Source organism: Eublepharis macularius, chromosome 12 (genome assembly GCF_028583425.1).
Source record: "Eublepharis macularius isolate TG4126 chromosome 12, MPM_Emac_v1.0, whole genome shotgun sequence".
Lineage (NCBI taxonomy): Eukaryota > Metazoa > Chordata > Lepidosauria > Squamata > Eublepharidae > Eublepharis > Eublepharis macularius.
This window is the reverse complement of record NC_072801.1, coordinates 76665125-76685592: the sequence shown is the minus strand read 5'-3', so window position 1 is coordinate 76685592 and position 20468 is coordinate 76665125. Positions and strand designations below refer to the sequence as shown.

The 20468-nt window shown below is 47.6% G+C and overlaps 2 protein-coding genes across 2 annotated transcripts; one reads left to right on the top strand and one right to left on the bottom strand.

Moving 5' to 3' along the window:
* Positions 1 to 8443: 8443 nt before the first annotated feature.
* On the bottom strand, positions 8444 to 9208 carry PSMB11 (proteasome subunit beta 11). The gene has a single exon (XM_054994535.1). It carries the CDS (start codon positions 9206 to 9208, stop codon positions 8444 to 8446), a length of 765 nt encoding a protein of 254 aa, XP_054850510.1.
* Positions 9209 to 14936: 5728 nt separating this feature from the next.
* Positions 14937 to 20379, top strand: PSMB5 (proteasome 20S subunit beta 5). The gene is made up of 3 exons (XM_054995353.1): positions 14937 to 15224; positions 17232 to 17538; positions 19806 to 20379. The coding sequence occupies exons 1-3, from the start codon at positions 14973 to 14975 to the stop codon at positions 20102 to 20104; spliced, it is 858 nt and encodes a 285-aa protein (XP_054851328.1). The 5' UTR covers positions 14937 to 14972; the 3' UTR covers positions 20105 to 20379.
* The last annotated feature ends 89 nt before the right edge of the window (positions 20380 to 20468 follow it).

The window sequence follows — 20468 nt, the reverse complement described above, 5'->3', positions numbered from 1 at the left end:
TGAAATACGCTTACTCAATTATATAGTAAGAAGATTCCGCTCTCCCTGCACAGCAGGGTCATAGTGGATCACATCAGGGTATAAAAACAAGGTAGCATAACAAAAACAATTCCAGTTAACCAAACCCAGCAGCATTCACACTGCATTGCTCTCGCTCCTGTACTGCTCTCCTTCCTTAGCATCACTGCCATTTATTTTTTCACGTCCCCCCGCCCCTCGCCTGATTCCTCCTTCTCTCCAGTCCAAAATGCTTCCAGCCAGCAAATGGTTGATAATCTCAGAGAAGCAGAGCCTGCAAGCCCTCCACCTGAATCCCGATATGTGTGGCTCCTTAACTCTGAAGAGAAGCACTTCACACATGCTCAAGGACATTCTTCTGGATAATTACTTCTTGTTCTAACTGAACGTTAAAACGTTCTAGCAGTCTTCTCCCAGATTAAGCTTTGCATCTGGCCTAGGCCTCTCACTCCAATCTTCTGTCCCCTGACCATTCCTCACCCCCCAAGCCCCTTCCCCTATACCTCCTTCTAGGGTTGCCAGCCTCCAGGTGTTGGCTGGAGGTCTCCAGGAATTACAACTGATCTCCAGGCAACAGACATCAGTTCACCTGGAGAAAATGGCTACTTTGGGGGATGATCTCTATGGCATTATACCCTGCTAAGATCCCTTCTCCACCCCCCAGACCCTGCCCTCTCCAGGCTCTACCGCCGAAATCTCCAGGAATTTCACAACTTGGAGCTGGCAACCCTACCTCTTTCCTCAGGCGCCTGAAAGCAGGAAAGTAAGCAAGAAATCCTTATTCCTATTCCTCTCCTCTCCCCCCACCTCTACCCCCCCAGGTACTTTCATTTCTCCCTGCTGCTTGGAAATCAAAATGCCACAGGGGAGGAAATGAACCAAATGAAAGTTGTGCCCCCTTGCAAATCGCTGGAGCTGCGCTTCACCTGGGAGAAAAATGCTGGCCTGGCACTTTGGCACATCCTGACAGCACTCAGCCACTTCGAGACAGGAGGAGGGGGGCTGGTAAAAAAACCCAAATTTTTGAAAAAGCCATTTATTTCTCGGAAATTTGCTGCGATACAGAGGCCCCGCAGGTCAGCATGGGGGGAAAAAAAACCCCAACAGCATCCCCTTTCAGAAACAGTTTGCGATATTATTAAAACAAAACGGAGGCTGAAACCCCTGGCGTAAACACCCTAAATAATTACATACCCCTTAAGCCTGGTAATAAATGTGTCAGGACGCCTTGGGCTGGCTAACACAGCGAAGGAGAAAAGATGGTTTGAATTTCGACTCCTTAAAGCCACAGATCCTTTAAATACTCTAACCTGCGCTAGTTAAAGGCCCACAGCCCCTCTGCTTACAGTGTCACCAGCAGGCTTCAACACATCCCAGGAGAAAAAGAGAATTCCCATACAGCAACTCGAAACCCAGCTGGCGGGGACATTGTTGCATAGAGCCAGATGGATCCAAGCGAGACATTTTGCACAGAGATGGCTTCCTAGGAGACTTGGATCATTTATTCGGTTTTTTGTACGTTTCATTGATATGCCACTTTTCTCCCCAACAGGGACACAACATACCCTTGGGCAACTCCTGGTCTCTTTACCTCTATTCCCCTATATGCAAAATTGCAATCCTTGTGGCCTTCTGAAGGGTTGCTGCTGTGGGGAAATAGATCCAGAGGAGTTAGCCGTGTTAGTCTGTAGTAGCAACATAGTAAAGAGTCCAGTAGCACTTTTAAGACGAACCAACTTTATTGTAGCATAAGCTTTCGAGAGCCACAGCTCTCTTTGTCAGATGCTCTCTTCGTCACAGCTCTCTTCGTCAGCTATCTTTGTCTCTTCATCTGACAAAGCGAGCTGTGGTTCACGAAAGCTTATGCTACAATAAATTTGGTTCGTCTTAAAGGCGCTACTGGACTCTTTACTATTTTGCTGCCTCATGAAGCAGGCCATTTTGGTGCAGATCGGATCCCTTTTGGTGCAGATCGGGCCTGTTTTGGCCTGGATTGGGGCTGCTGTGGAGCGCGGGAGAACTCCTGCGCTCTGCAGCAGCCCAAACCGGGCTCGATCCGCACCAAAACGGGCCCCAAACTAGCCCGATTTGGGCCGAAACGGGCCCGTTTGGGCCACTGTGGAGCTTAGGAGTGCTCCCGCACTCTGCAGCAGCCCCGATCCGGACCAAAACGGGCCCGATCCAGGCAGCTGCTGCACATGGGAGCGCGCAGCACCACAGAGGAGCAAGCATGGAAGGTGCACCCCCCCCTGCTGGCCAGGTAAGACGGGGCAAGGGGTGGGGGGATCCCTCGCCCCCGCTGGGGGACTGGCACCCCTAGTTGGAAGTCATCTATCGGTGAGCGCTTTGCAGTTATAGAACATACAGGCTCAGGGATGCAAGTTACATACAACACATCCGAAAGGGAGGAGAGACTTTGAAGTGTGGATATATCTTCTCCTTACAGGTTAAAAACAAACAAACCTGTGGGAAAACCTTTTATCACAGCTTAACTACGATGAAATTGCTTCAGGGGCTGGAAACAGCCCCAGGCCTCCATCTCTGCAATAAAGGATAAATTAATAATATCTGTGATCTGTCTGGCCCTACATGGATTATTATTATTATTATTATTATTATTATTATTATTATTATTATTATTATTATTTTGGAGGTGTGGAAGTCCAAGCATTCAGGCCTTGCCTGGGAAGGCGGGGACACTTTTTGGGACAGTGTACGGCAACACTGTGAAAGATTGCACAGTTCTAGCAGCTTCTGGTACAGCATGGTCAAAAGTTTTGCACTCAAAACTTGGGTGAGAAGATGGTGGACTCCTAGAGTCTCACCTCAGCACTAGAGTTGCCAACCTTCAGATGGGGCCGCCCCTCCCAGAATTAGAACTGATCTTCAGACAACAGAGATCACTTCGCCTGCATAACGTGGCTGCTTTGGAAGGTGGACTCTGGCATTATACTAGCATTGCCAGCCTCCAGGTGGTAGCAAAATACCTTTGTACCTGATGACACTTCCTGGATAGACGTTTGCACTTAGAAGTCTCCAGATGATAGCTGGAGATCTCCAGGAATTACAACTGATCTCCAGATCAGTTCCCCTGGAGAAAATGGCTGCCTTGGAAGGTGGACTCTATGACAATATAGCCAGTTGAAGTCCTTCCCCTCCCCAAACCCTCCCCTCTCCAGGCTTCCCCCCCCAAATCTCCAGGAGCTGGCAACCAGACAATATACCCTGCTGAGGTCCCGCCCCTCCTCAAACCCTACTTTTTCCAGGCTCCACCCCCAAATCTCCAGGAATTTCCTGACCCAGGGTTGGCAACCCTTCCCAGCCCAGATGGAAAACCGTTGTGCAGGAGGACTTTTGGGGTGATGTCTGGTGGCCAACCTGTCCGGAGATGCAGGATGCTTTGAGTTCCAGTTGGCTCCCATGATTTGGGGTGCGAGAGGGGCTGCTTCCCCAGGACTCCTGGGTTTGTGTGGGGTAGAAGGCCTGGAGGGGTTGTGGCCCGAGCTTGTGCAGCCATGGATGGCACGAGCAAGGGCTGTGATTGCTTTTCTGGCTGCAGTGTCTTTGCCTGTACTTTAATTTATATGCAAATGAAGAGGGCGGGCCTGCCCCCTCTGTGCCCAGCACTACACGAATATTAATTACCTTCAGAGGGGAGAGCAGAACGTGGCACAAGCAGACATGCTCCTCCCTCCTTTTATCCCTGGGCAGTTCCCTGGATGGCTTCCTTCTGTCCCAGCACTTGTTCACACTTCCTCCCTCCCTACTTCACTCCCTCTGCCTTGGCCTGCCCTCACCCGCCATCCTTGGATCACTCCAGACTCTTTTATCCATCAGTGTCCCTTGCTTTCATTCTTCCTGCCCTCATTTACTGGCCCTTTTTTACTACCTTTTTAAAAAAACAAACATGCTGTTTCCTTTGCAACATCATTTCACTGGATCTTTCTTCGTCTACTACCCAGCTTCTTCTCTTGGCACTTCACAGGACATCACTTTCTCTCTCTGCCTTTGCTAGCCAGTTCCTTCACCTGCCTTCACTATTCTGATCTCAATCCTTTATGTATCCATCACCCATCTTTGGGTTTCATTCCAATTTTCCCCCATTCCCTCGCTTCCCCTCTGCCTGCATCTTTCTCCTCTTTGCCCTTTTCCTGTGCATAATGGCTGCATTTGTTTTTTGTCCACACCTCCTCTCTTCTTCCATTCCCTTTCTGCACTTATTCACTTATTCGCTCCCCCTCTCTTTGCCCATCTTCTTTCATCCTATATTCATTCACCTTTTTCTCATCCTCGCACCTTCCACCCCCCCCCCCACACACACATGATTTGCCTGCCTTCCCATCTGTATTCATTCACAGCCACTTTTTCATTCCTTTGCTCTCTCTCTTCGCCTCAAGGTACAGGCTCCACCCAAGCATGAAACGGCTAAAGTGCTGATAATTGGCACCCCCTCCCCCGTGGTGCTTGCTAATGGATTGACACCCCGTGGCGCAAGAGCAGTGATGGACAGGCCAGGGCACTGCCTCCTTCTCCAAGAAGGCCACGTGGAAAGGGAGAGAGGGATGGGGATGAAGGAAAGCCAGCCGGAGCAAAAAGAGTGAGGGGAGGAAAGGGAGGCAGAAGACAGAAGTCGTGATGGAAAGGGGTGGTTTGAGGTATTTTGTCACCCCCCCCCCTCCCCAAGCAAGGCGCATACGTCACCTCTTGGGCCTGTACTGCTGATGGCATAGGCCCAGGAAGCAAAGCCAGTCCCCCCTCATGCCATGGACAACTGGGAGCAAGCTGAGAGTCTCTCTGCACGAGACATCTGACACGTGAAGAACACATGTCGGGAGATGCAATGATAGTCGGGAAGGGTAGTTTAAAAAGGCAGAGCTGTCAGCAAGGTAAAGGCTTTGCTGTACGCTTGAGCTGTGTGAAGAGGCTGTGAAAAGCCAGAAGGGAAACTTCAGCACATTATAACCTCCTCAGGGCCAAGCCCAGCTCTGGAAGGCAGCTCCAGGCCATTTCCATTCCTCACTGCCCTCTGGTTGCCATCCCACACAGTTTTAGAATGGAGAGGTGAAATTGACAGAGCTTGAGAGAGGAAATGAAATTAACAGACTCTCTGAGGAGCGATCTCTGCCAGCTCTGTCTTTTTAAACTACACTTCCCGGTTAACATATAGAGAGACTCTCAGTCCCTGTGCCCTCTGGTCTTTAAGATGCTGGTGGACTCAAATTTCGTTCTGATACAAGATCAGACTTTCTCCCAGGTTGCAGTAGGAGGCCCTGGCCCTGGCCCTGGCCTCCGGGCTCCTAACCACTCCTATGGCTTCCCCAATGGCAAGAGGGACAGTGTTGCCTACCCAGGCAATGCATAACTGATCCATCTCACCAAGAGGGCCCTTTTAAGGAGTTGCTTAGGAGAGAGGAGGAGGAACAAGATATACTTAACTCCCCTCTCTGCATCCGAGGTAGGGTTGTCACGATTCCCCTTCCCCTCCTGGTGGGAAGAGGGGGATCTAGCACTCACCTTATTCTTCTTTTTCTTCCAAAGAAGTGAGCTGTGACTTCTGAATGTTCATACTTTACCACAAATTTTCTTCAGATACCTGAATTTTCTTCAGATTTTCTTCAAAATTTTCTTCAAATATCTGAAGAAGTGAGCTGTGACTCACGAAAGCTCATAACCTACTACATAGTTTCTTCAGATACCTGAATTTTCTTCAGATTTTCTTCAAAATTTTCTTCAAATATCTGAAGAAGTGAGCTGTGACTCACGAAAGCTCCTGCCCTTCCACAAATTTTGTTAGTCTTATAGGTGCTACTGGACTCTTGCTCTGTTCTACTGCTACAGACAGACTAACATGGCTACCCATCTTGTTCTTTTCCTTTGTGCGTATGTGAAGCATGCACACACTCCCAAATCTGCACAACGATATAACATTATAGTGCAGGCCCAGGAGTGCACACGTGCTTCACCATTTGGGACCCAAATAGGTCCTGTGTGAAGCGCGGGAGTGCTCCCGGTGTGGCCTGATGATGTCACTCCCAGAGTGATGTTGCGCCACCCTGGGAGAGTGCCCTGGAGGCTTATTTCCCTGCCTTACTAATAACAACAACAATAACAATGTTCAATTTATATACCGCCCTTCAGGACAACTTAATGCCCACTCAGAGTGGTTTATGAAGTGTGTTATTATTATCAGGGGTCATTTCGTAGAAAAAGAGCTGGAGGAACTTATTAGCATAACTCATTAGCATATGCCATGCCCCTTGCCATCACTGGAAGTTTGTCATTAGCATATGCCACACCTCTTGACTTCACCTATCCTGGCTGTTTTGGACCCAATACTGGCCATTCAGGGCCGAAATTGGGCCCAAAATGGCAAAAAGGAGCTGAAAATGGCCAAAAAGGGGCCCAAAACGGTCAGGGTTGGACCACTGCTGAGTGGGAGAGTGATCCACCACCCGTCAGAAGTCCAATCTGGGCCGTTTCAGCCCCGATCCAGGACAAAAGAGGCCCAAAATGGCCGAGAGTCAGGTGGGTGGGGCCACCTGACACGTGACCTCTTTGGGGAACTGCCGGAACTGCGTTCCTGCGTGTTTCCCCTCGAAATGAGCCCTGATTATTATCCTCATGACAATCACCTTGTGAAGTGGGTGGGGTGAGAGAGCTCTGGAAGAGCTGTGACTGACCCAAGGTCACCCAGCTGGCTTCAAATGGAAGAGCAGGGAATCAAACCCTGTTCTCCAGATTAGAGTCCTGCCTCTCTTAACCACTACACTAAACTCCACCCCCCCACACACACACCTGCCATGGGGTGTTGGCTGGAACCAAGAAGATGGACAAAGGACAAAGCCGTTGCAGACCCCCAGATCCTCACATACAGATGAATGAAGCTACCCACTTGAAACAAAGAAGGAACGTGTGAAAGAAGATGATGGATAGAATAAGGAGGGGGCAGATGGAGAGGAGGAACAGCCAAAGGGAGCAAGAGCGAAAAAACAGGGGGGAGATAGTTGGGCAGGAGAAGGCAGATGGATTGAGAGCGACAGAGCGAGTCAGGCTGTGCTGGAGGAGTGAGAAGAGAAAGGGAGGAGGCCTGGGCCCTCTGCCAGCATCACAGCCACGGCCAGGAGATGCCAATTAAGATAAGGGCGGACAATGGCGCTGCGTCCCCAAGATGTAGCCACCACAAAGTGCGCCAAGAATAGCAATGAGCTCTGGGTTTTGTGACTCTGCCGTCACCACTGGGGGCACTCTACGGAGCGGGCCCTGCTATGGGCACCAGGGACAGGTGGTTCGCTCGTGGTGACTTCCAACCCATTTATCCGTTTGCTGCCACTTATTTTGCCCACCTTTAGCGATGGAGGTGAGATACGAGAGATGCTTGCAGGCGACCGGCAGACAATGCCAAGGGGAAACATAATTAGATGACGGACGGCGACGCAGGGTGGGCAGAAGGACACCGAAGCGGGAAGATAGAACTGAGATAGAGCCGGCGACAGAGAGATAAATGTGCATTTATCACCACTCGCTGCATTCCCAGCTCTTCCTCATGACACGTTTTCACAGCCTGTGGAGAGGATGGGGGAATAGAAACGACGTAGGGCCAGGCTCCAATTATCTGTCAGACAATGCAGCAGGCAGCTTGTTACTGGGCTCTGATGGTTCCAGTTGTGTCTGGTATCTCCATTCACTGGTCTACCAAGGCCAACAGTAAACAGCGCTAGTTTTTCCCAGTGATATTTGCGAGTTGTTTTCCTGATGCGAACAGCTTCGACTCAGCCGCACAAACTGATTAATCCTGGACCTTCTTGACTCTGTCAGAGTTTTGCCAACCCCCATCCTGATGTTAGTTCCTACTAGTTCAAATGGGTTGGTTGTGCCTGGTTGATTCTGGGCAGCATATGGTTCTCTGTTGGGCTCAGCCGATCCATACTATTTATCTGAGGTTCTGAACTAGCGAAGACTGCTCCATACTGGTTTACACTGGCCCAAGGCTTTCGCTTGGGTAATGGATGCCGCATTACCATCTGCTCCATATTGGCGTAATCTATCCTACAGTTTAGCATGCTGGTTTATACTGGCCCAAGGTTGTTTATTGCAAAAGACACAGGGCATTTTTGTCCCATATTGATGAATTATTCCACCTTTTGATTCACAGTTACTGGAATTTCTGTTTTCCCTTCTTCTCCTATATATTTCTGGTACAAGATGGCCCACACGTGCATCTCCTGGCCCATTATTTTATATATATATTTTTGAGGGGGGGGGGGGCGTGATTCATAGTAATAGACCAATTTAGTCCTTAATGGTGTTTCTTTCTCTGCCCCCTGCCCTCAACACTTCAAACCATGTGTTGCTCTCCTGTAGTTTACTGAAATTAATGATTTCCCGATCTGGATTATTGCAGCTTCCTGCTGGAACAAACGAGCCCTTATTGGTTGAGTTTGGTCTGTTCTTTTCCAGATTTCTTTCCTTCGCAATCCTCTTCCTCTTCCTCTTCTTCCATTTCCCCCAAAACTTGGTAGATTCTGCCAACATCTTCCCGCGAGACACAGATCCAACCACTTTGCTGAACATAATAGAGGTCAACGTTGCCTCCAGAGTATGCGTCTCGGTGGGCAGCATGAGCGACAGCCTGGCGGGCCAGCGCGAAAGCCTCTGCCAGTGGCAGGTCGTAGCGGTAAGCGCCATCCAAGACAGCGTAAGCGTAGGGAGATCCAGAGCCAACTGAAAAGACATCCCCAGAGAGACAAGTACCATCACTGTATACGTAATGCAGGCTGGGCCCCATACGATCCCAACCGCACAGCAGAGTGGCCACGCAGAGGTCCTTGTTGTGGCACCCACGCAGCAGGAAAGCTAGCAGCTTTGCCGCCCCGGCTGTGCTGGGCTGCTGCCCCTCTTGGAGATGCCTCAAGCGCAGGGAGCAGCGCAGAATACGGAGCCAAGTGGCGCAGTCCGCAGAGGTCCCAGATGTGGTTGCTATCAGGTGACGATGGAGCGTAATGACCTTGCGGGAAGCTGGGTCACAGACGAGGCTTCCACAGGAGGACCGGGTATCGGCTGCCACGACCACCCCGTGGCTGCAGCGGAAGGCCAGGGTCGTTGTGCCGTGGGGCAGCAAGAAGGGTGGGGGTACCGTTGTCCTGCGGGGGGGCAGCAGAGGCCAACAGGTGGGCCGTGAACGGAGATTCATACCCAGAATGTTTTGGAGAGCCATTGGAGAAGAATGCTGGAAGAAACTGGAGAAGAGGACTTATAAGAGGATGGTGGCGGGGCTGCGTCTGGGAGGGATCAAGTAGAAGATTAAGGGGAGTGGAGAGAGAGTTCGATCCGTCACGTAAGGAACATACTTCATGATGCGCAAGATGGGGAAACAAGCAGATATTATTGCTGAGAAATTGTTTTGCCAAATCACAAGCTATGGCTTGTTTTTGCTATCCTCTGCTTTCAGATTTCAGGCGACTGAAAAAGGCACAATGTGTGTTTGCTCAAAGAGTGATTTCCACTGAGTCAAGCATGATTGACTCCCAAGTAAGAGAACCTAGGACTGCAGCCTGAAAAGGGGAGGGGGTGTAGCTGATAATGGCAAAAAGAAGTCAGCGTTGAGGGAAGTGATAGCAGGAAATGTTGGAAATTGGACTCATTAGCTGATATCACAGGGAGGTGCTGCTCTAGTTTGATTTCAAAGCTGGAGGGGGGGGGTGTTGTAGCATCCACACGACATTGTCCCCGAATTGTTCATTTTCTGGGTTTTCTCTGTTTTGATGCAATCTTTCTCAAGCTCGGTTTGTTATGATCTTTTGGGGGAAGATTGTAGTCAAAGAGTTTGTATGCCATATAGATGAGAAGGTGTGCATTTTTCAGGTCCCGCCCACATCAGTGACAGTTTCCTTCCTTGACCTCTATCATTCTTCCCTAGCATCAGAGGTCTTTCTTTTTTAAAAAATGACAATTGACATATCATTATAGCGCTAGAAGAAGCTATCTATTAGTTCCCCTGAACTCTCAGTTTTCATTTTTAAAAAGTCTTTAGCCCTTTTTGTCCCAGAGATATGCCTTTCCTTTTTTATCTCTGCAACAAAAAGGGATAACTTATTTTTTACTTTTTAAAAAATGAAAGCTGGGAATTCAGAGGACCTAGAAGATAAATCATTATAACATTTTAACACTATAGCAATATGTAAATTGCCATTTAAAGAATAGCCCTCCTGGGAAGTAGAGGGGTGAGCACAAGCTGCTGTAGAAAGGAAAGAACAGGGGAAACTGTTGTATGGATACTCCATTGTCACTGAGAATGCCTTTGCTTTCTTAGTGGCACTGAACATTATACGGAAAATTAGTGCCATGTAGAAGCGGCTGTTCACACAATAATCCCCCTACTCTCATTCCTGAAAGAGGAGCTTGGTGAGAACACTTTTGCAGCAAGAGCATTTTCTCTCGCTCAAAAAAAAATTCGTGGTGACAACCAGTGGAATGAAATGTGGATATGTATGTTTTTATTGGCTCTGCGTCCTTGGGACAGAGTTGCCTGGAAGCTGAATGGAACAAAAATATATGTTTAGTTCCAGCAGTGTGTGGCTCTGTTCTGAAAGCAGCCATGATACAGTCTCTTCTTGGAGGAGGCTACAACCAGCTTTCATGTCTGCATTCCAAGGAAGTTGCTTTAGGAGGATTCTCGGCCGTTCTTTTGCAGCGGGACTTGTACTGCCAGACACATGCAGTATGCATTTGCTGTGTGCAACTTATAGAATAGATTTTCCTTCGTTCTTAGCATCTACCATTTATGGGCACAAATCTTCTATTAGCATCAATTTAAGGCATGGGATGGCCACAACAGTTCGGCCTGTTGCAAGTTTGATCTGGTCCCGAAGCACCGAGAGGGTTATCACGCCCCACCTGCCTGCCCCACAAGCGGAAAGGGATGCTGCAGCGTCAGCAGCTGTCACCCTCAACTGCCTCCTCTGCGTTAGCCAGGAAAATGCAACGCTGCGTCCCCCAGCTGCGTCCATCCAGATTTTGGGAGGTGGGGAGGAAGAAATATGTTAGGGAGGGAGAGGAATATGATGGGGACAGGAGAGTGAGAACTGGTTGTGTGACATAGTGCATCTCTAGGTGACATTCAGCTACATGCAGATGAGGGGATTTTTGTGCAAAAAACTCTGTGCTCCTTGCACGAACATTTTACTTCTGGTTTACCTTTTAAGAAGTGCCTTTACCACTGCAGAAGCTGCATTAGTTTAGATGAGGTTCGATGTTAAATTCAGTTGCATTCGCTAGGATATCCTAACTAAACAGTGCCCCTGGTTCATTGCACAGGAGTAGTAAATAGCAATTCTCAACACGGATGGGGGCATCTCCTTATATTTATTTATTTTAAACATTGATAGTCAACCTTTTTCTACAAGTGGTTGTATAGACACTACTCATGGCTTGCAGAAGGAATAAAAGGAGACTATTAACCGCTGAAAGTATCACAGAAGTAGAATCAGGAATATGGCAAAAAGGTAAGTGCAAATGTGGTCAGAATGGTGGGATACATGGCAGACACAAGTCAAATTTGTGTATTCAGTGGGGAACCATGGGTAGCAGTGGTATTCTATGGAGGATTTTCGTAAAAGTACCAAAGTAATCACTCCAAAGGGGTAGCCGTATTAATTGCAGAAAAAATAAACACACGTCTTGTTGCATCTTATAGACTAACAAATACTAGAATATAATTTTGTTAGTTTTTAACTAATTCCTGTATGTTTGCTGTGTTTAAAGCATATGTATGCAGTAAGGGAGGGGATGGATAGGGGGCCTAGAGGGGCAGCAACCAAGAATGGGCTTTCTTGATCCTGGCACCAAAACTTTGGAACTCCCTCCCCAGGGATATTCGACTGTCTCCCTCTATTGTCTTCCATCAGCTGGAAAAGACTTTTCTGTTTTGTTTGCCAGACCCTAGTAACTCTTACTGGCCCATCTCCCTGGTTACATTGTGTTTGTATAGGTTTTTATTGAATTGTTTAAATTTTTAAAATGCTGTTTTAATGTTTTAAAAGTTCTGCTGTGTTGGAGACCCTATTGTGCGGAAGGGGTGAAAATGTTTGAAAAATAATATAGAATGAAAGGGAATCTCTGTTAGGTCAGACCAGTGGTATACTCCTCTTAGGCTCCGTTCTTATCAAAGACTGTTGTGGCCAGCTGCAGATCCCCACCCCCTACAATTCGTTATTCACAGCAATCCCCAATACAAGCTTCTGGGAGGCAGCCCAGATAGGTCTTAGCTCCAGAACCAATGTTTGGATCAGCACCAGCTCATGTCTTGTTGTAGGGGACAGTCTCTGTGATTTGGGGTGATCCAAAGATTGTTTTGGGGTACAGAGGTTTTATATTTGTCCCAATTCTTTATTCACAGCAATTCCCAATACAAGCTTCTGGGAGACAGGCCACACAGCAGGTCTTAGCTCCAGAACCAGTGTTTGGATCAGCACCAGCACTTTTCCTCTTGTAGAGGATATTCTCTGAAGTTCAGGGCTATGTGTATTGGGGTGATCCAAAGTTTCTTTCAGGTGCAGCTTCCCTTCTTTCTGCTTATTGATTTATTCTGGGGGCGCCCTACTTTGAAGCTGTTAACTCAAGAGCTGGGCTTTGTAGGAGGACCCAGTATATGTCCACTTAGAGGGCAGAGTCTGTTGAATGTGGGGGTGTATGCTATGTGCTCCTACAATCTTTATTTTGGGATGCAGAGCTTTTCAAGTTCCCCCAATATCTGTGTTTTGCTCTGCGAATAAGGAACTAGGAACTGCGAATAAGGAACTGGGAACCAACTTCAGCTTCTTATAAAACTCCTTGTCCCTTCCAGCAAATGCACACTGCTAATGTTACTTCTGTGATCCTTAATCCGCGCTGCCTGCTAATCTCACCAGCCTCAGCAGAATTGAAAGAATGGTGAATTAGGAAACTGTCAGCTCCAGGGAACATCGATGCAAGGGCAGGCTTAGCGTTTCTGCTCCCTAAATCCAAAAAGCTAAGCCAATTGCCCCACTAAGGTTGGGGATACCAGGCCTATGGATGGCAGAAAGGCCCCTACCTCTCCCTCCTGCCATCCACCGCCTTTGCTCTCCATTATCAGTAGAAAGGACAGCTGGAAAGTGCCTGCCGGTACAAGCATTATGCGCAGACTTCTGAGAGCACGATGCCATCTTTAGAAAGCCTGCACACACCCAGAACCATCTTGGAAGCCCTTGTCTCCAGTGATGCCAGGAAGAAAATGGAGGGAGCTGATGCCATAAACATGGGGCCCCTACCTCTCTTTTCAGGGGACTGGCCATAAAATAAACACAAAACAACCAGAGAGCTCTTCATCGCCTTTCCCCCCCAGTTCCAGCTTCTAGCAACCAGAAAGGTAAGAGCACCATCATTCTACCAGGCGTATGGTTGATGCTGGTTGGGCCTCCCCACTGGCTGACTAGAGGAAAACATGCCCCCCCCTACCTGCCCAGCCTGTTAAATACTTTGGAGATGGTTGGGTGGTGGTTATTGGAGAAGTCTGCTGCTGTGTGTTTTAAATATTTATGTGGTTTTATTGGTTTTAAAGTTATATGTATTTTAAATTACTATATTGATTGTAATCCGCCCTGAGCCTGCTGATGTGGGGAGGGTGGAATATAAATTGAATCAAATAAATAAATACCAGTTATTTCCTTAACAACCTTGTCTAATCACTGCTAATGTTGTTGCATGTTCTTGTTGGCTTCATGTTGCAGTGAGTTCCACAAGGGAAGATATGCTTTGTACAGGAAGGGGGGAAAGCTAAATTCCTTTTGAGCTATTTCAACCTTGTCATTTGCTGACTGCTCTAAAAGTTAAGAGGTAAAAAAATCAACCCACCTACTAACATCCCTTTCTTTTCCTAACAGTTTCAGATAGGTAGCCATGTTGATCTACAGCAGAACAGCAAGATGTGAGTCCAGCAGCACCTTAGAGAGCAACACAATCTTTCAAGGGTACAAACTTTCGTCTTCTTTGGATATTTGGTATCTCGTATCTTAAGAAGGGAGCTTTGACTCTTATACCCTTGAAAAATCTTCTTGGTCTCTAAGATGCCACTGGACTCAAATCCTGCTTTCCTAACATGACATTCCCCAGAGGAAATGAAGATGGCAACTGTTGCATTTTGTTACCACTTTCTGTTAAGGTTGCCAACTCTGAGCTGAGAAATCCCTGAAGAGTTTGGTGTGGTGTTGAGCTTGGGGAAGGTGGACCAGCCTGCAGGTGGTGTCTGCAGATCTCCTTGAATTACAACTTATCTCCAGGCCACAGATAGGGTTGCCAGTCTCCAGGTGGTGCCTTGAGATCTCTCAGAATTACAACTGATCTCCAGGTGACCGAGATCAGTTCCCCAGGAGAAAATGGCTGCTTTGCAGGGTGGACTCTATGGAATTATACCCCACTATGTTCCCTTTGCTCCCCAAATTCCACCATCTCCAGGCTCCACTGCCCTCCACACCCCAAATCTCCAGGAATTTTCTAATCTGGAGTTGGCAACCCTAGGTGAGGGAGTTCTGCGTTAACCTTCCAAAGCAGTCATTTTCTCCAGAGGAACTACTCTCTGTTCTATGGAGATCACTTGCAATGTGGGAGATCTCCAGTCCCCCACCCCCGCCCCCCCGGAGGATGGCAACCATATGCTTGAAGAGGAGTAAAGGCAGATTGGCTTGTTACCCCCCAAGAGGCCTTCCAAGCCGTACCTTGCCCTCACCTAAGATGGCGCCCGTCCTTTTCCACTCAACAGCTTAGCCTCCCTCACCAAAAATGGCGGAGTCACCCTCGCGAATCTGCGTCAATATGGCGCCTGCCGCTTACGCTCTCTACGACCCACCTTCCGTTGCCCTCACTCAACATGGCGCCCGAGGTCTATATAGGAGATGGGCCGCATCCTTTCCCTGAGTCACTGCGGTTAGCCCTTTTCCAAGATGGCGCTGGCTAGCCTGTTGGAACCGCAACAGCCCGTGAACGGGGCCGGGTACTTCGGTTTGGGGGCCGGCTGCGAATTCCGGTTGTCCGCGCTGAGCGCTTACTGTGGAGGGGGAGAGAAGGAGACGGAGGCCCAGGCCTCGGGGCTGCCCTTGGCCCTGGCCGCCCCCTGCCCCGGCCTCAGCCCAGGCACTGCGGCGGGGGATGCCAAGATCGAGCTGCTGCACGGGACCACGACCTTGGCCTTCAAGGTGCGTGTGTGTTGGGGGTGCTCTGTCCTTTGACCGGGAGGGGACGGCTGCCAGCTTGGGGATGTGTTGGGCGCCCTTTGGGTGGGTGGGAGGCTGGGTCAGAACAATGGAGGAGCTGAGGCCAAGCATGGAATTGGGGAGTCCATCATCATCATTAAAATTATTAGTAACATTATTAGTATCATCATTGTGAGTATCATTATTATTAATTTCCAGGGTGGGCTACACAATGCAAGTATAAGGTTGCCATCTCCAGGCTGGAAAATTCCTGGAAACTTGGGGGTAGAGCCTGGGAAGGGTGGTGTTTGGGGAGGGGAAGTACTGTGATGGGGTATCATGCCATAGAGAGTCCACTCTCCAAAACAGCTGTTTTCTCCAGGGGGACTGATCCGTGTAGTCTCGAGATTAGTTGTAATATCAGGAGAGCTCCAGGCTCCATCTGGAAGTTGGTAACCCTAATGTGGAGAATGGGACATGTGTGGTGGTGGAAAGAAGACAAAGGAGTATCCGGACATGTCCAATAAATGCTGGAAATGTAAAGACAAAATAGGCACGTTTTACCACATTTGGTGGTCGTGTGAAAAGGTGACGAAATATTGGCAAATGATACATGAGCTATTACAAGAAGTATTAGGCCTGACCATACCTTTCAAACCGGAACTGTTCTTATTGAATATTATGCCGGAGGGGATAGAGAAGAAAAATGGGTATTTGATATTGCATATAATCACGGCAGCAAGAATGGTATATACCAGATATTGGAAGAAGATAGATGTACCAATGAAAGGAGAATTGATAGAAAAAATCTTAGAAACAGCAGAGATGGACGTTTTAACGGAACTGATAAAAGAACAAAGCAGACATGATTTGCAGAAAAGATGGACACCCTTCTATGGATGGGTCAAAGCAAAATATGGAATGAGAATTTAAATATATGGTACGAGGATAGGACCAGAGAAAATAAATGAAGGAAAGAGAGGGAGAGGACGGAGGAGAGGGGAAGAAAGAGGAGGAGGGGAAAGGGATAAAGGAGGAAGGAAAAAAGAAAGGAAAAGAGAATGGGAAGGAAAAAATAAAAAAGAAAGAAAATGTTTGCTAGAACTAAGCAGAGTAGTCTTACAGGAGAACTAGGTCTAGAATAATGAAAAGAAGTTACAAAGAGGAAGGAATTGTAGAGATGGAAAATGAATATAATACATAAGCACGTAATTTTGTTTTATCTCTCCCATGGTGTTATGTTTATGTGTATGTATTCTTATTTAAAATTAATAAAAAGCATATGGGAAAAAAGAAAGAAGTCGAGGGAGTGATAACGTGGTGATGAGCACATGCAGAATCCAAAACCATCTTAACCGGCAGCAGGTCTATGAGGCAGAAGTCTCTCACCTGTGATCTGGTTAGGAAGAACTGGAAGTCTCTGCCTGCAAAACAGACTCTGCTGTTGAGCTGTGTGGATGTGTTGGAGGCTATGATGGGGAATAATGTAGATGTAGAGGCATATTGAGGGGAGGCTAGGAGTTTGGAGCTGGTGAGAGTGGGGAATGGGGGGGAATGAGGGGAAGGGGACAGCTTTTATGTTATATGGAGGCTTGGCGCTGAATTATTATCAAAAGGTTTTGCTTGAGTTTTCAGATTCCCACTGCCTGTGTTTCCTTTGTGGGTACTCCTGCATAAGGCTGCCTGTTGGGCTAAACCGTTCTCATGTGTTGACAGTTGCAAAGCTTTAGAAGAGGATTAGACAGGTTCATGGATGAAAGGTCTGGCAGTAGCTCCTAGCCATGGTGACTAAAGGGAACCTCCGTATTCAGATGCAGTAAATCTCTGAATACCAGTACCAAAACTTGCAGGTGGGTGCTTCCTTAAGCCTCCATATCCCCTGGCCTGTGGGATAAAGCGTGAGGAAGTCTCTTGAGTTGCCATCTTCCTTTAGGCTTGCAACCTTCCGGACTGTGGGTGTGGCTCTTGGATTACTCACGGCCTTGTATCTTTTCTTCCTTCCCTCTCCAGTTCCAGCATGGTGTGATTGTTGCAGTGGACTCGCGGGCCACAGCGGGAGTCTACATTGCATCGCAGACAGTGAAGAAGGTCATCGAGATTAACCCTTACCTCCTGGGCACCATGGCCGGTGGTGCGGCAGATTGCAGCTTCTGGGAGCGGCTGTTGGCACGGCAGTGCCGCATCTACGAACTCCGCAACAAGGAGCGCATCTCCGTGGCTGCTGCCTCCAAACTGCTGGCCAACATGGTGTATCAGTACAAGGGCATGGGGCTTTCCATGGGTACCATGATTTGTGGCTGGGACAAGCGGGGGCCAGGTGAGGAACCTTTGTGTTGCCTTTCCGCAGCCTAACCTCCCTTAGCATCCATCATTTGCCGCTAAGTCCAGACTGGGTTTAAGCCTCACACATTAGATTTGATGGTATCTTTATAGACACACTGGAATTTGTCCCTAGATGCCCATGGCAGCCCTGGAATCCTTGGCTTGTCAGAAGTGCTTCTCTTTCATTCATTCACATTTGCCCTATAACAAAGTGGCTCATGAGTTCTAATCTACTGCTTTGAAGCGCCTTATTGCACGTAAGATTTCCATCTCTGGATATCCCGTGTTTCCTTGCCATTATACTCCAGAACTTTGCCCTTGCTGTTAACTTCCTCAAACCATACCCCTGCCTTCAAATACTTGGGTTTCCCATATTTTGAGATTAGTGCCACGCTGTATCCTATGACATCACATTTTGACAGGAGAAATAAACCACACGTGGCTGCTCATCTGTACCCCGTTCGGTTTAACACCCAGTTTCTGCAGCTTGGTTTTCTGGCAGTTACTTTTTCAACACAGTTATTTTGCACAAGGTTTTTTGACAGTAGTGACTTCTATTGTGTTGTGTACTTCCAGATACAAGGGGATCAATAACTTGTGGAACGTGGTAGTGGAGGCTTAGAACCGCTGGTTTGATGGATGAACAGAATCAGTGTATCTGGACTCAACAACTTATTCCCTGCCCCTCCAAACTTAAATAGGGAAGCCCTTAACTTTTAGAGTTAGGTTGTACAACAACATCATAGTAGTTGAGGTTGCACTTGTATAGAGGCCCGTATACTTTATCATACCCCTTTTTCTTCATCATTGGTTCAAGCTGGTCACTATATAAGAGAGGTATCAGACTAATGGCTGAATTGTACCTCGTTTGCAATCCTAAACATGCAAATCTGTGAATATGGTTCACTGAAATTAGTATTTGTGGTTAGGTAAAAGTGTATGGGACTGGTGTATAAATTGTATTTTTCTTTGCTGCAGAGGATCTTGTTTCCTACTCTGCAGCGTGCCCTGCTGTTTTAATCCCCTCCCCTGCTGTCCTCAAATGTCCCTTACCTCCTAGATTTCCTACATCCAGACTACTATACACTCTTCCCCCACGTCTGTCTATCTAAATGGCTCTGTTTTCAGGATGTCCCTATATCCTCTTTTCCTTTAGCATTCCCAAGGGCATTTTTTCCCTCTTAGCAGTTAAATTCTGAAGACAATTATTCTGTTTAGAAGATTTAAAGCTGTGCACTTGGGGATATTTCTGATGAAAGAAAACCTCTACAGTTTGGAGTTTTAGAGCAACTTAGCAATATAACTTGCCCCACAAAATGTATGGGTAAAAGGCTAGGAATCCTAACTGAGGAAGCCAGATTCCCCATGATCATGTCACCAGTACTGGAAAGTTTTTGGTATAGAAAATGTAAGCAGGTAGTTCTGAGTCCTAAACCCAGCCTTGTGGTAGATCACAGTGGGTGGGCAGATAGAAGGTTGGGTATAGGATTATGAAACTTCATTATTTGCTCATACATTAAAGTGTTATTCAGATAAGTAGTATGGGCTAGTGAGCTGCTGTGCCAGAGGACTCACTTGTCACCCACCCCATACAACCCCTTATTGTACTTGTCTGCTAGTCCTAGATGCAGGTGTCAGAGACGCTTCAAGGGGAGATTATGGCATGAGATTGCTGAACTTGCGTTCATCTGCAAATTCAGAACAATGGACCCCACCCCTCCAGCTGAATAAGGACATAGGATTTTTATCTCACCATGGATACTAATATTCTGTTTCTCCTACCTCTAAGTATTTCTCCCCTGCCCCAATCAAGCCAGTTATGCATTGTACCTTTGCATCAGGACTCCCTTCTTTGCAGCACCCCTCCCACCTGACTAGGATATAAGGGTTCAGGGATCTCCTTTTTTGTATCCGATGAAGGGATATTGACTCTCAAAAACTTAAACAATGGAAATCTTGTTGGAGGTGCTAGTGACTTACCGTGTTTCCTCCTGATATTGCCTGTTCATGCATCTGGATGCATGTACAATATCAAGATGAAAAATATTTCTGGGACTGAATGGTTTTGAGGGACTCAGCAGGCTGGATTTACTTTGTTGGAAGCCTGTTCCAACAGCATGGAACATAAGTGTACAGAACATCCTTGCCATTGTTCTTTCAGTCTCGGAGGGTGTGAAGGGCAAGTCTTTATATCGATAATGGATTTTGTAAGGAATGTGTTGAAAGCCCCAATAACCCAAACTTCCCTGCCCTACCTTTCAGGCCTGTACTACGTTGACAGCGAAGGGAATCGCATCTCGGGCACGGTTTTCTCAGTGGGCTCTGGTTCCGTCTATGCCTACGGGGTGATGGACCGTGGCTACTCTCCTGATCTGTCAGTTGAGGAAGCCTATGATCTGGCCCGTCGTGCCATTTACCAAGCTACATACCGGGACGCCTACTCAGGAGGCACTGTCAACCTCTACCATGTTCGTCAAGATGGCTGGATCCGTGTTTCGAGTGATGATGTGGCCAAATTACATGAATTGTTCAATGGCGCTGCCACGGGGACAGTGGCTTAAGCTAGAGAACTCTGGAGGGCTCAGAATTTGGGATTGTAGGGGTGGTGGCAACAGAGAACTTGGCAGATGTATAGAATGGGGGTGTGGGTCATCCATTAGGCAAATGAGGAAGGGGTTAGCCAACAGGAGGAAGGAAGAATTGGGCCCTTTGGTTGGAGGGGCAGCAACACGTCCCCAGATTGATCATTGTAGGGTATGTTTGTCCATACTTACGGCTGATGTTCGCTGTAGCAAAATATTTTGCTTGTTTGGAATTAAACATTTGCTTTCCAAAACATTGTTTTGTCCTCATTTAAAGATCCAAGAGAGGCGGGAAAAACCTTTGATACGCTCTAGTCCCATTAGAGGTGCCCCGTTACATTTG